This window comes from Vombatus ursinus, unplaced genomic scaffold (genome assembly GCF_900497805.2).
Source record: "Vombatus ursinus unplaced genomic scaffold, bare-nosed wombat genome assembly UNPS02014863.1, whole genome shotgun sequence".
NCBI lineage: Eukaryota > Metazoa > Chordata > Mammalia > Diprotodontia > Vombatidae > Vombatus > Vombatus ursinus.
In genome coordinates this window covers 30,648,061-30,663,592 of record NW_020954641.1, presented here as the reverse complement: position 1 = coordinate 30,663,592, position 15,532 = coordinate 30,648,061, and the positions used below count along the sequence as shown (strand labels likewise).

Genomic DNA, 15,532 nt, shown 5'->3' with positions numbered 1-15,532 from the left:
TGAGATTTTGGTCTATACCTAGTTTCTGCCATGCTCTTTTCCAGTTTTCCCAGCAGTTTTTGTCGAATGGAGAGTTCTTATCCCTCATCTCTCATTCTTAGGACTGTCTTTCCAGTTAAGTTTCAGGTGCTTGTATTGGATAATTGGTACTATGTTGATTGGCCTCTCCCACACACACCTTAGTCGTTGGCACAGGCTTTACGTGTGCTAAGAGAGGACAATGCTGATTAATGCTGAAATAGCTCAAGGGACACCTTAACCTGCTGCTTTGTTTTTGTCCACCAGGTGCTGGAGCTGCAGCCAGCGAGTTAAGCATGGGATACCCGTTTCTCCACTCTAACCCTCCATTGTCTCTCTTCATCACTACAGATGGTTCCAGACCTTGATCCACTTATTGAAAGGGAATATTGGCACAGGTCTCCTAGGGCTGCCCCTGGCAGTGAAGAATGCAGGGATCTTGGTAAGAGGGATCTGTACTGAGGAAGGAGGGAAGAATCCCACAACACTCTGGGAGAACAGAGATGTTGATTGTTGTTATGCCTTTTTTTTTTTTTTAAATCTAGAGCTATCATTTCATTAATATAAGGAATTTAAGAGATATAGGAACTCCTAATGTTGAAATGTAGGGCAGCTAGGTGGCACAGAGGATCGAGTGCCAGCTTGGAGTCAGGAAGACTCATTTTTCCAGATTCAAATCCAGCCTCAGATGCTTACTAGCTGTGTGACCCTAGGCAAGTCACTTAACCCTGTTTGCCTCAGTTTCCTCATTGTAAAATGAGCTAGAGAAGGAAATGGCAAATCACTGAAGTATCTTTGCCAAGAAAACCTCAGATGTGGTCACAAAGAATCAGACACAACTGAACAACAAATATAGAAACTTGTTCACACATGCACGTGGTAACTCATCTTAAGTCTTAAGAGATTCGTTACCTGAAGTACTGAGAAGTTAAGTGATTTACTGTCATGGTTACACAGCATGTATCAAATTCAGGACTTGAATCAGGTCCTTATGACTGCAAGGGTAGCCTTCTAGTTGCTGTATCATCTTACTTTTCTTGTGTTTTCATAGTATTTTTAATCTGAAAGGGTTTTTGTTTTTGTTTTTTGAGTAATTAGAATAACTCTGTCTCCCTTGCTAGAAAAGAAGTTCCACATATGGCTGCTGGGTAGGAGGCATGGTATATACTGAGAGTACTGACTCTTTAATATCAGTATTCTGTATATTTTCTAGAAAGGCTCTTGGCTAACTTCTCTATTCTTTAATCTCTTCTATTCCATTCCATTTCCTAAATGATTGATTCTTAATTTTTTTTTAAGATGTTCTCTGAGTAGATGTTTGTGTTCAGAGATATCCTAATTTCCTTTAGACTTTAGGATGTCCCAGAAACTCAGTTTGTCTGGTGATTGCTCTTAAGCTGACCCTTAAAACCTCCCTTTCCATTTCGGCTCTAGAGTCATCAGAGATCCTTACTTATCTAACTTTCCCTGTCATTGCTCAATGCTGCTGTCTTAGATTTTCTTTTTCTTTAAAAGATTAGATATTTTCAAAAGAGTGCTAAAGTTCAGGCCAGTTTCCATGTTATAGAATCAATCTTTACCATGTTCTGCTCTCCAGGACTGCCTAAAAACTTTGTACTTGGAATTGGTGTTAACTACATTTTTAAAAAAATAGATTTTATTGATAACTTTTACTTTTACATTGCCTAGATTTTCCCTTGTATCCCTCCTGTTTCCCAGAGAGCCATCCCTCGTAGCAAAGATTTTTTAAAACAAGAAAAAAAGAAAAAGAGGAAGAAGAAATTCAACAAAACCAAGTAACATTAAAAAAAACATCCTGAAGTTACATGTAACATTCCACACCTATGAACCCCAACCTCTGCAAAGTAGTGGATACCTCAGTGACATTTCAACCAGTTATATGACTAACCTTTTAAAGTTATTTTTGCTCTTTTCTTCTCACCTATACTACCTTTCTCCAGATGGGTCCTCTCAGTCTGTTGGTCATGGGCATTGTGGCTGTGCACTGTATGGGCATCTTGGTGAAGTGTGCACGTCACATCTGCCAGAGGTAAGACATATTTGTTTCTGTTCTTGGTTGAATATTTATCCTTTGGAGTTTAATGACCAACTTTAGTCCCATTGAACTTCATTAAAATTGTCTCTTCTCTAACTCACGCTCATTGCTTATATAGCTTATATCAGTGCACATCCTTTACCTCTTTGAATATAGCTGTTGTAATACTACATGTATTTGTTAGGACTCAGCCATATCTTTCTGAGTGTTTCATAGTTTTTGTTTTGGGACCTTTTAGTTAAGACACTGGGTCAAGACCATATTCCAATTCTGTGTTCTGTATGTGCTGAAGCTGTTTTGTGACTGCCTAATAGAGAGGAGGGCAGTCCCGCAATGGGGCCAGTGTGATATTTCTCTATTACTAATAATTAGTAATAGAGAATAGTGATTGTACTGTTTCTTTTATGTGTTCTTCTCCAAGGTTCTTGCCAGTTTGATCCTTCTTGACCTTAAGTAAATGGGCTTCTCTTCTAAGAATGTTTCCCAATTTGTTTAAGGGAGAGGACAGGAAGGATGAACTTTGACTGTGTCAGAGTGGTGCTTAGAATCTTAGCTTCCCCATCCCCCAAGATAAGATGCTTTTCAAGAGCTGTCTGGATCAAGAGTCTGACACCCTGGTACACGCCAAGGGTTGCCAGGTCTGCTTTGCCAGTGCCATTCTCCTTCCCCTGATTTTACAGATTCCTGTAATTGGGCTAAACCAGTTCTTAGCTTGGGTTTTTTCTCTTCCACAGGCTACGCAAACCCTTTGTGGACTATGGAGAAACAGTGATGTACGGGCTGGAAGCTAGCCCTAGCTCTTGGCTTCGGACTCATTCCTTATGGGGAAGGTAATTAATAACTGCTTGTTGACAGTTTTATTGCTTGATTGATGTAATATGAAATGTATCTTTTGAGTATGTGTATATGTGTGTGGATTCTGTGACACTACTCTATCCTCACGCTCTTATTAATTGCCTACTGTGTGCCAGGTGCTGTGCTACACTCTGGGAGACAAATAGAAAGCATGAGACACTCCTTACTTATAAAAATCTTTCGTTTTAATGGGGATATACAGTGTGAGTGTATTCTGTATGAGTATATACAGAATAAAAGGAATAAAGACAAACTAGTCACATACAAGGTAGTTTAGGAGGGAGGATATTAGCAGTTGGAGGATAAGGAAAGGTTTTGTGTTGTGTTTGGGTTTTATCTTGAAAGGGGGAAAGTGTGTATAATCTAAACTACAGAAATTCTCTTCACCTCCCTCTCCCTCCTCACCGTCCCCCCCAATAATTTCTCACAGCGCAGCTGCCCATGTCATTCATCCTCTGCTCAGTATTTCCAGTGACTCCCTATTGCCTCCAGGATCAAATATTAAATCCTCTGACTTCTAACACCCTCCTTAACCCAGCCCCTTCTTACCCTTCCAGTCTCTTCACTCTTTTCCCCTCCACATACTCTGAAATCCAGTCAAACTAGCCTCTTACTGTCCCTCTCACACGATACTCCATCTCCCAACTCTATATATTTTTTACTTGTCTGTCCTAGAATTCCTCAAAGTCCCAGCTAAAATCCCACCTTCTACAAGAAGCTTTTCCCAATTTCTCTCCATGCTGTACCTTCCCTATGAGATTGCCTCCGATTTACCTTGTAAATAGTTGTTTGCATGTTGTCTCCTACCCTTAGAATGTGGGGGCAGGGACTGTTTGCCTTTCTCTGTATTCCTTGTGTTTAGCACATATCAGGGATGTAATAAATGCTTGTTGACTTGATTTGACATTGTTTTATAGTAAAAGGTTTAAGTTGATAAATTTTTTTTCTCCCTTTGAAATGCTTCATTTTAAAAAAATGAATAATCTTCTTATTCTCTTCTGTCTGTAGGCATATTGTGAGCTTCTTCCTGATTGTCACTCAGCTGGGCTTTTGCTGTGTGTATTTTGTATTTCTGGCTGACAACTTTAAACAGGTAGGGTGAAGAGAACTAAGTGGATCTTCTGCACTTGAACTCCTAGTGAAAAGACTAAAGGCTAAACCTTTTACGTAGCTGTCATCCTTTTAGGGCCAATGTCCTTTGGACATCTATAAAGAGAAAATTTGGATTCTAAAATGTTAGGGTCAGAAGGAACTTCTCCAGGTCTAGTCAATTCTCTGATCTGCAGGAAAGACTGGTCTCAGGCCCGTGGCCAGCAGAGGTTGTCTTTGTTATTCCCAAAGCTCTTCAGAGGGCATTTATTAGTTACCTGTTGTATGCAAGGCCCTCTGCTAGGTTGGAAGAAATGCAGTGATAGATAAAGCATCACCCCTTCCTTCAAGGAAATTACTGTCTCCTAGAAATTCCATCTATTCTTTCAAGGCTTTGTTTTGCAAGCTCACAACCCTGTTTGGGGAAGTTTTTCTAACTGAATTCTACTTGATGAATTTTGAAAGAATTTTCCTGTTTTTTCCTTCTGTCCTGAAGGTAGTGGAAGCAGCCAATATGACGACCAACAACTGCCAAAGCAATGAGACCGTGGTGCTGACGCCCACCATGGATTCACGGCTCTACATGCTCTCCTTCCTGCCTTTCCTGGTGCTGCTGGTGTTTGTCCGAAACCTCCGAGCCCTGTCCATCTTCTCGTTGCTGGCCAACATCAGCATGATGGTCAGCCTCATCATGATCTATCAGCATATCGTGCAGGTATGTGTCCAGATCAGGCCTGTGGCCGTTCCCTTTGATGCTTGACATCCAGATCTAGTGGCAGTCCTTTCCGTTTGTTCCTCTTAGCCTCCCATCTGTGTACTGTTGTGTTGTGAAAGAGACACAAAGCTGCTGTCTGATGATTTAGGGGCACCAGCATTTTTGGAGCAACAGTACACAGTTTACTTCCTCAGACGGCTGCTTGGGACTTTCCTGTGTTAAATCAGAGGGTGAGGGATGTGAGGAAGAGGATGGCTGCTTGCGTTCTCTGTTTGTGGCTGATTGAACTGCCAGTGTCGGACCAGTTAGTGTCAGCTATAATTGATCTTCGTACCACTTTAAATTGGTTAGTGTACTGTGCTCACTGACCTGATGTGAATTGATAGACCAGCTATGTAGTAACATTGATAAGGGAAGAGGGAGCTGTCTTCTCCCTTGACATTTTTACACGTCCCATGTCTAGATTAGTACAAAATTCTTGCATGTGGTTCAGACCCAGAATGAACCAAGTACTCTCGGTAGACAAAGAGGCTACATAATATAATGGAAAGAGCACCAGAACCTGGATTTGAAAACCACGTCAGATACTTACTAGCTATGTAACCTTGGGAGAGTCAACCTGATATATTTGATCTAAGCTTCCTCATCTGTAAAATGGGGCCCGGGATATTTGTATTGCCTGACTTATAGGGTTGTTGTATTGTATATGCTATAGAAGTGTTAATTATGAAGATAGTCCTTCCTTTTGGATATACTGTTATCCCTTGCACATCATGGGGGCTAGAGGCGCAGCACCCCTGCAATCTGGAAAGTCTGTGTAAAATTTTTTGGCCCTCCCTTCATACTGGAGAAGAAGTCTGAATTATTGTGGCATTAAAAGATAAAATATGTTGATATTATATAATGCTGTACATATATTTCATGCATTTCTGAGTTTCTAAACTTTTTCTGTTTCATCTGCTGGCCTTCTCATGTTGTCTGTAGCTTCTGCAAAACTCCCCAAAATTCCCATTTAATTTCTTATGCCAACCCGTGATATATTGAAACCGTGATGGGGAAAGTCACGATGTGAAAGGGATGACTGTATTCTCCTTTATTGGCTTTTGTGATGCTGCTCTGCCCTGGTTCTCTTCATACCTATCTGACCACTCTTTCTCAATCTTCATTGCTGAAAACATCATTCATCTCCAGCTCCCTGAGGATGGTTGTGTCCTCCAAGGCTCTGCCCTTGCTTTGTCATCTCTGCCTTGCTGATCTGATAATTTCTCATAGATTCAGTTATCTTCTGCATGCAGATAATTCCCAGATTGAGGTATTCAGTTGTAGTCTCTCACGTCACTGATTCATTGACTCTGGGAAGCTGTCTTCTCTGTACCTCATTCTTACCATGTTGAAGTTGGACTTGCTCTTCCTTTTAGGCTCCCCTGTTCCTCCCTTCCTTGATTCTATTGAAATTACTGCACTCTTGCAAGGATCTGAGGTTTGTAACCCTAGATCCATTTCTGACACTTCCTACTTCCCTGTTCCCATATCTGATCTTGTTAATTCTACCTCCATAACATGTCTGTCATCCATCCACCCTTACAGCCACCACCCTGGGTCAGGCCCACAGGAGAATTATTATCATAGCCTTCTAAACTGTCTCCCTGCTTCCAGGCTCACCCCTTCTCTGATCCATCCTTCACATGTTATCTGCTAAAATACATTTCTTAATGCATGTGTTGCATCATGTCATTCTTCAACTCTCTGTGGCTTCTTGTTGCCCTCACACTGGCATTTATGGCCCTTCGCAATCAAGGCTCCAGCCTACCTTTCCAGCCCTACTTTGTTGCCATTTCTCTTGAGCCTTTCCAGGGAACTTGGAGCTGACTCAGATGTACTGGATTGAACTGTAGTAGGGCTCCCCACTTCTGGGCTTATAATAATCAATCATCAAGCATTTATTAAGCACTTACTAAGCTAGACTCTGCACTGGGCACTGAGGATACAAGATAAAAATCATACAATCCCCACAGTCAAGAAGCTTAGGTTCTACTAGAAGAGACAGTACATATGCACATACAGAAACGGGGCATACAAGGTAAATTCAAGGTCATTTTACAGAAGAGACACATTAGCAACTAGCAGGAGGATCAGGAAAAGCCTCATTTGGAGGCTTATAAACTACTTTCCCAGGTTTGGATAGATTCTTGAGAATCAGAGATAGATGTTGGTGGAGTTGTGAACTGATCCAACCATTCTGGAGAGCAATTTGAAACTATGCCAAAGGTTTATAAAACTCTGCATGCCCTTTGATCTATCAATACCACTGCTAGATCTATATCCCAAAGACTTCCAAAAAAAAAGGGGAAAGGACCTATTTGTACAAAAATCTTTATAGCAGTTCTTTTTGTGGTGGCTAAGAATTGGAAATCAAAGGGATGCTCATCAATTGGGGAATGGCTAAACAAGCTGTGGTATATGATTGTAACAGAATATTATTGCCTATGTGAAATGACAAGCAGGATTATTTCAGAAAAACCTGGAAAGACTTACATGAACTGATGCATAGTGAAGTGAACAGAACCAGGAGAACGTTGTACACAGTAACAGCAATATTATTCATTGAAGAACTGTGAATGACATAGCTTTTCTCAGTGATACAATGATCCAAGACAATCTCAAAGGACTAATGATGAAGTATACTATGTGCCTCCAAAGAAAAAACTGACACTGTTTGAATACAGACCGAAGCATGCTATTTTTCACTTTCTTTCTTTCTTTCATTTTTTTCTTTTATTTGTCTTCTTATACAAAATGACTAATATGGAAATGTTTTACATAATTGCATGTGTAAACCTATATCTTATTGCTTACCATCTTAGGGAGGAGAGAGGGGAGGGAAGGAGGAATAAAATTTGGAACTCAGAACTTTAAAGAAAAATGTTTTAAAAATGAAGAAAAAAAAGAATCAGAGATGCATCATGGTATGGTGGAAAGAGCATTGGGCTTAGATTAGAAAGATGTAGTTTCAGGTCCTTGTTCTGTCACTTGGAAGCCATGTGTCCAGTCTCTGCAAGCCTTGTTTTTTGAATCTGGACAATAAAAATAATTCTTTTCCCTCCCTCACAGGCTTGTTTTGAGGATAGTGCTTTATAAATCATATTGTACCATCAAAATATAAGCTATTATCATTCTTTGAGCAGAGTTGAATTCTTTTGTAACTCCTTGGAACGCTACGCTTATACTAACATTTCCCCTCTCTAAAGCAGAATTTTATATAAGGAAGATACTTTAATTACCTTGGACCCCTAAAGTACTAAAATGTTTATCTTAAGGTAGTCTCACTTTTGAAATAGTCTCATGGTGTGGACTCAGAAGATGGAGTTATAGTGAGTCTTCAGTGTAGTTAATTTACTCTATCGATTAGTACTGCCCTAGAATAGAATGGACTATCTCAGGGAGTGATGAATCTCAGGAAGTCTTAAGCAGGATAATCATTGGTCAGATATGTTGCAGAAGGAATCCTTGCTTATTTAGGGGATACATTGGTTGTACACTCAGGAGAATCTATGATTCTGTGATTAGGACATCTTAATTATAACAGGCATATTCCACTCAATATTATTAATTAATTTCACAAAAACACATTAGGTTCAATGATATTGCACAGGAAATTTAGTGTCACAGGAACATTACAAATATACAGTTAGCTAAACAACATCACAACAGAGTTTAGGGATATTAGGGCAGGGTTTAATTACTGGCTTATTGGTATTAATGATATAGTAAAGAAATTGTGAGAGCAGAATTATATAGACTGTGCCTATAGTAGCTTTCCTTCATCTAATATTGTTTTCTTACGCTGTTGGATCATTCTCTACCTTTTTAAAATTTTATTTCTTTATAATTAAATTATTTTTTCAAATAGAGATCTATCTTTTCTTTCTCTCTCACCTTCCTTCTTCCCTTGCCACTTCCCCCTCCCCCTGTTGAGAAAGCAAGGAAAACAAAACTCATGTTACAAACAGGCACAACTTACTGTGTTGCCCATATCCAAAAAAATTATGTCTCTATCTGCACTCTAAGTTGATCACCTCTCTATCAGGAAGTAGGGAACATGTCATCATGAGTCTTCCAGACTGATGATCATTGGGATTATTAGAGTATTAGATGATTGTGATTGATTATCTTTTGATCAGCTGTGAATGACTCAGCTCTTCTCAGCAATACAATGATGGAAGATAAGTACAAAGGATTTAGGAAGGGAAATACTATCCACGTCCAGATAAAAAACTGATGGACTTTGAATGCAGATTGAAGTGTATTTTTTTCACTTACTTTATTCTTTCTCGTGTTTTTTTTTTTCCTTTTGATCTGTTTCATCTTTCACAACTGTGACTATTATGGAAGTATTTTTACACTATAGCACATGTACAGACTATATCAAATTGCCTACCATTTTCAGAAGAAGGGAAGGGAGGGGAGGGAGAAAGATTTGGAACTCAAAATCTTATAAAAATGAATGCTAAAAATTTTCTTGACGTGTACCTGGGGAAAAAAATAAAATACTATTTAAAAAAACAAAGTTGATTATCTTTATAATATTGTTATTAAGTAAATTGCTCCCCTAGTTCTGCTCACTTGACTCTGCATTAGTCATACAAGTCTTTCCAGGTTTCTCTAAAATCATTCCCTTCATCATTTTGTAAAGTACAGTAGTATTCTATCTCATCTGTATACCATAATTTGTTCATCCATTCCCCAGTTTCTAATTCTTTTTCCCCACAAAAATAACTTCCATACTTTTGTACATATTGGTCCTTTTCCATTTTCTTTAGTCCCTCTGTAGTATAACTCTAGCACTGGTATTACTGGGTCACAGTTTAATAGCTTTTGGGGCATAGTTCTAAATTGGTTTCCAGAGTGATTGTACCAGTTCATAGTTCTACCAGCAATGCATTAATGTACCTGTTTTCTCACAACTTTTCCAGTATTTGTCATTTTCCTTTTTTGTTAATTTTGCCAGAGGGAAGGGTGTAAAGTAGAACTTCAGAGCTGTTTTAATTTGCATTTTGCTATTGGTGTTTTGGACACGCTTTTAGATTTGTTTGTTTGTTTGTTTGTTTTGGTGAGGCAATGGGGTTAAGTGGCTTGCCTAGAGTCACACAGCTAGTAGTGAGTGTTATCTGTCTGAGGCTGGATTTGAACTCAGGTCCTCCTGACTCTAGGGCCAGTGCTCTATCCACTGCGCCACCTAGCTGCCCCATGTTTTTGAGTTTTGTCTTTCAGACAGTCTTGGTACCTCTACCTTACCTTGGGTTCTTAACCTTTTTTGTGTCCTGGACACCTTTGGCAGCCTGGTGAAGCCTATGGACTTTTTTTCAGAATCATGTTTTTAAATACCTTCAGTAAAATACATTGCTGGACTTAGTGGTGCATGCCTGTAATCCCAGCTGCCTGGCTGGTGGAGGTTGGTAGTTGTTTGTTGGAGTTGGTTCAGCTTGAGAATTTTGAGCTGCTACAGGCTATGCCGGTTGGGTGCCTGCACTAAGTTCAGTACTAATTTCACAAAAACACATTAAGTACAATGATATTGCACAGGGAATTTAGTGTCACAGGAACATTAGGTGAGTCCCTGGGAGTGGGAGTGAGGGGTGGGTGTGGAGATTTGGGATGTCTAAGGAAGGGCAAACTGACCCAGGTTATAAAAACATCAGCTTAAAGCTGCCATGTCAGTGAATGGTGGGATCAGGCCTGTGGGTAGCCTCTCCACTTATAGCCTGGGCAAGACAGGAAGGCCCAGTCTTAAAAAAAAAACAAAAAACAAATATGTGTGTATGTATGTGTGTGTGTGTGTGTGTGTGTATGTATATGTACATATGTATATATACATACATACACACATACATATATACACATGGGATTACAAAGGAAACTAGTTATCTTGAAAAATCAAAATATTAAAATCTTGTTAATAGACTCCAAGTTAAGAACTGTAGCTTTAGAGAATGATGAGATTCTCCCAGCTTAATACTTCAATGGATCCATGATCTCATTGGTGTGAACATCTTAACTGTGACTTCACATCCTATGAGGTTCTTGTCTCTGTCCTTCCATAAAGCCTACATAGAGAATTTACATAACACATTGGAGACCATCTTTTAGGTTCTTTTAATCTTTAATGGACAATAATGCAGTGCTTACTATTCATCTGTTATGTTCTGCTCTCTTTGAATGAATGGTCCCCTCCTAGAGACAGAGTACAAAGGTGTGGTCTAAATGTCTAGGCCTCCTAGTTCTTAGGTTGGTGAGCTCATTCCTTCCATAATATTTTATTGACATATTTTGTTTTTATATCACTTTCATTTCCAAATATATTCCTCTCCTCATCTGATCAGGTTGAAATTCCTTTTTAACAAAGCATAGAAAAGAAAGAGAAATAAAAGCAATTCAACAAAATTAATGAACACATTGACCAAATTTGACAGAACATGCAATAGTTGACACTCTCAGCTCTCAACTCTACAAAGAAAGAAAGGCAATGGATTTTCTTCTTCAGGCTGGAGCTCAGTCATTATAGTTACACAGTACTCAATTGGGGATTTTTTGTTGTTGTTCTTTCTACTTAGATTATTGTAGTAGTCAATTTATTTTTCACTTTTAATTTTGTTTTAAAGTGTATATTAAATTTAACCTGATAGTAACAAAATTGCCTTGCTTGTCTGTGTCCCCCTCTGCGTTTTTCTGTGTATTTTTAAAATGTTTCATTGACTTTCTTTTCTTTTTTCTTTCTTTTTTTTTTTTTTTTAAAAACATTGCTTCCAGTACCCACTGACCTGCCACTCAGTGCTTCCACCACCACATGGTAACAAATAATTATATTCAAGCAAAACAAATTAACATACTGGCCATGTCTGAAAATGATGTTTCACTCTGCACCTCTAATCTATCACCTCCCTGCCAGAGGTGGAAGGAATGCATTACCATTAGGCTCCTGGCATCTGAATTGGTCATTACATCAATCAGAGTTCTTACGGTTTTTCACAGTTGTTTTCCTTTACATTTTTTAGTCATTCTATAAAATGTACTCCTAGTTCTTATCAGTTTACTTTTTGCATTAGTCTATACAAGTTTTAATAATAATAGCTAACATTTATATAGTACTTACTATGTGCCAGGCACAGTGCTAAGAGGTTTACAAATATTATCTGATTTGATCCTCACAACAACCCTGGGAGGTAGCTATGTACTCCAGGACAGCAGGGACTATCTTATCTGAATTTTGATCTTATTTAAATGTGTTTTGATGTCCTACTTTCTCCCTTCAGAAATCCTATATCTGACCTTTTTTTTTTTTGACTGGTTTTATAATATCAAGACATCTTTCTATCTGTGTTTCTTTTAGGGAATTCCAGACCCCAGAAACCTGCCCTTGGTAGCAAATTGGAAGACCTACCCCCTGTTCTTTGGTACAGCCATATTTGCATTTGAAGGCATCGGAGTGGTAAGGATTGAGTTGGGATTAAAGTTGAATATTCCCTGGCACTGTTGATACTTTTCTGGTGAAGAATTCAGTGTTCTAGAGGCCAGATCATGCATGGGAAAATACCAGAAGACTATCCCTGTTGGAAATGATCTTCTGTGGTAGATCTCTTTCTCAGTCGCCATTTCTCCAGTATGGAATTTAGTAAATCTGCTATCTTTGAAGACAAATTGCATATTGATTTAGTAACACTTAAGTTTTACCTTCTTTACCACCTACTTGATCTCTAATATATATCAACCTTTCCCCTGTCAGCACTGAGAAAAAAACAATACCACAGGCTTCGTAAGGAAGGAAATAAACCCTGCTTCCTTCTGGGGTCACAAAGAATCAGACACAACTGAAACAACTGAACAACACCAACAAAATGGAGATAGTAATAATGATAAAGCACTACATAAATGTTAGCTATTATTAGTGTTATAAAATTACAGAATTGGGAGAGACCTCAGTAGGTATCTAGTCCAATTCATAGTAAAGAGAGGAGAGAAGGGAGTAAGCATTTATATAGCACTGACTATGTGCCAGTTACTAGGCTAAGCACTTTTTACAAATATTATCTCACTTGAACTTTACAACAAACCCATGAAGTAGGTGTAATTATTATCCCCATTTTACAGTTGAGGAAGTTGAACTAACAGAAGTTAAGTGACTTGTGCAGGGTCATACAGTCACTAAGTGTCTTAAGGCCGAATTTGAACTCTGGTCTTCCTCACTCCAGCCCTGACACTGTATTCACCATGCTGCCGGTAAAACACTCACCTCTTTTGGAGTTTCCCTGACAAAAGGTTATCCAATTCTTGCTTGAAGTCTCCCAGTAAATGCTTGATTATATAATTGATAGGGAACTCACTGTTTTTGGGGGTTTCCCATTTCTTTCTTGAACAGCTCTTAATTGCTAAGAAGCTTTTCCTTATGTTAAACCAAATTTGGCCTCTTGACGTTGGTCATCGTTTCTCCCTTTTGGGAACAAGCAGGACAAATGCATTCTTTCTTCCATATCTTCAAATATTTGAAGAAAATCATCGTGTCCCCGCTTCAGTCTTCCCGTCTCTAAGCTCAATGTGCTTAGTTTCTTCAACTGATCATCATGTGGACCACCCTAGGATGTTTCCACAAAAACCCTCTTGATTTTGCAGTTAGCAAACCACTGGGTCTCCTGCTGATTAGAACAGAAGATTTTCCCTCATTGATAGTGAACTATTCACTGAGCGTTCACTCACTCTGTGGCACAAGAAGATGTATGAAAGTAGGATCACTGCCGTCAGATGACATATTGTATTAACAACAGTTTGTGAAAGAAGATGGAGTGATAGTTTAGCATGTTAGTCCATCCTCAGGTATCTGATGAACTCAGATTGGGGGGAAAGGGCAGAATCACATCTTTATTTTCACTCTCCTCTAACTGAAATTTAGCATCTCCTTCAATTATTTGAAAACATTGTTCTGAGAAGGCTTCACCAGACTGCCAAAGGATTCCATGACACAGAAAAGGTTAAGAACCTTTCATTTAGCAACCTTGTTTGCTAGGTTGGGCAAGGGATAAGCTGAAGCTGAAAAGCCTAGGGTTAACACCCAAAGAAAAGACCCTAAAGAAGGAATCCAAGCCCAATGCATAACCTTGCTCACTTTTATGCCCTCAGACACTCGAGCAAAATGAGTATTCTGATACGATCAGAGTGTCTCTTGGAAATGAGAATCATTGCTTTGAGTTGACTTTCATTGTTTACTGAGCCAGATCTAATAGATGACCACTTGTGAAAACTGGCAAAGTCTTGCCCTTTGTTGCTTCCTCTTTTACGGAGATCAACTGATGTTCTGTTCTTTTGTTATTAAGAACTCATGTTTTTATGCAACTTTGACTTTTTCAAAGTATTTCTGTTATAATAACCCTGTGAGAGAGGTGGTGTTTCAAGAGATCTGTGATTTTATCAGTGTAAGACAGCTGTGACCACTAAGAAACCATCAGCTGGTGGCCAACTTTCTTCTGCCTCTTCCACTTTTAGTGTTCATTCTCTTCAGACATCAGACTTGCAGTGTTTGGCCAGGCTATACTGAATACCTTTCAGGCGTGGTAGAACTTGCCCGGAGTTTAAGCTTCATTGACAGTCGTTAAGCATCCAGGGTTTCTTCCACACTGTGATGAAGCATCAGAGTTGGCCTTAGTGAAGGAGAAAGGAGGGCAGGTATTTTTATTCATCCCTATTTGTCAAATGAGGCAATTGAGGTCCAGAAAAGTAGTGACTTGCCTGGGATCATGTAGCTCAGTAGGGGAAGGGCCAGGATTCTGGCCCCAGTCTTCTGACTTTCCAGTCTAGGACTCTAGTGTTGTAGTGTCCATTGTGGCAAAGGAGATCACGTGATCCAGTGGATCCAAGGAGGAATCTGGAAACTTGACTTTCCTGTTAAAAAGCCTTGTTAAGTCCTCACCACCCCTGCTTTCATCAGTGTGAAAGTTTCCCTTGTTCTGAGCAATGACTTTGAATCAAGACCTAGTTAAAGAATCTTCAACTAGTACTATCTGGTCCTTAGAGAAAAAAAATCTAAGTTAAGCTTAGTGAGTTAATGACTAGAGCAAATAGTATTAGGAAGAAGGATAATTTCTATGCTGTAGAAATAAAGAGGATTTCTTTCCTCACTTTCCATAGAGGGGTAGTATAGATAATTTCCATCCTATAGGAATGAAGATGATTGCTTTCCTTATTTTCCACAGGGAACAGAAATCAGACTGGGAGTCCACCTGTTTTTAAGACCAAAGGTGTATTTGGGAAACAAGAATATTAAGGATCAAAATGTTGCCTATTTTTATTGATGTTAACTTGTATTTTTGTCTTGTCCTCAGGTGCTGCCCCTGGAAAATAAAATGAATGAGCCCCAGCATTTTCCAGTCATCTTGTATGTGGGAATGACCATCGTTACCCTGGTCTACATCAGCCTGGGATGCCTGGGTTACCTTCAGTTTGGAGCAGCCATACAAGCCAGTATAACCCTCAATCTGCCCAATTGCTGGTGTGTAAATCATAAAGGAGAATAGAAACTCATTGGCTGTGGTTTTGAGTGTTTTCAGGAGAAGTTAGGGCAAAAGGTTGATGTGGTGGAAGGCTAAGTCACAAATAGGCATGTGTCTTCCTAGCAATAGGATTGCACGCTTGGCTTTGTTCTTTGCTTGCATGTTGTAATTCTCAGGAAGCAGGTATGTTGGGGGCGTCAATGCTAAGCTTCTGGTGTAGTAGAAAGAGCATTAGACTTGAAACCACAAGTCTGTTCTGTCATT

General features: G+C 39.3%; 1 protein-coding gene across 6 annotated transcripts in view; it reads left to right on the top strand.

Moving 5' to 3' along the window:
* LOC114027700 (proton-coupled amino acid transporter 1-like) overlaps nt 1-15,532 on the top strand; it is a 59,558-nt gene that overhangs the window by 16,468 nt on the left and 27,558 nt on the right. For all 6 annotated transcript variants that reach the window (XR_003567282.1, XM_027841779.1, XM_027841775.1 and 3 more), the window contains exons 3-9: nt 370-460; nt 1,980-2,068; nt 2,809-2,904; nt 3,938-4,022; nt 4,515-4,733; nt 12,121-12,219; nt 15,101-15,267. Coding sequence is in view for 5 of the 6 variants with exons in the window: in XM_027841779.1 (XP_027697580.1) it covers nt 370-460; nt 1,980-2,068; nt 2,809-2,904; nt 3,938-4,022; nt 4,515-4,733; nt 12,121-12,219; nt 15,101-15,267 (846 nt within the window). In the remaining variant the exon portion in view is untranslated. The remainder of the gene's footprint in view (nt 1-369; nt 461-1,979; nt 2,069-2,808; nt 2,905-3,937; nt 4,023-4,514; nt 4,734-12,120; nt 12,220-15,100; nt 15,268-15,532) is intronic.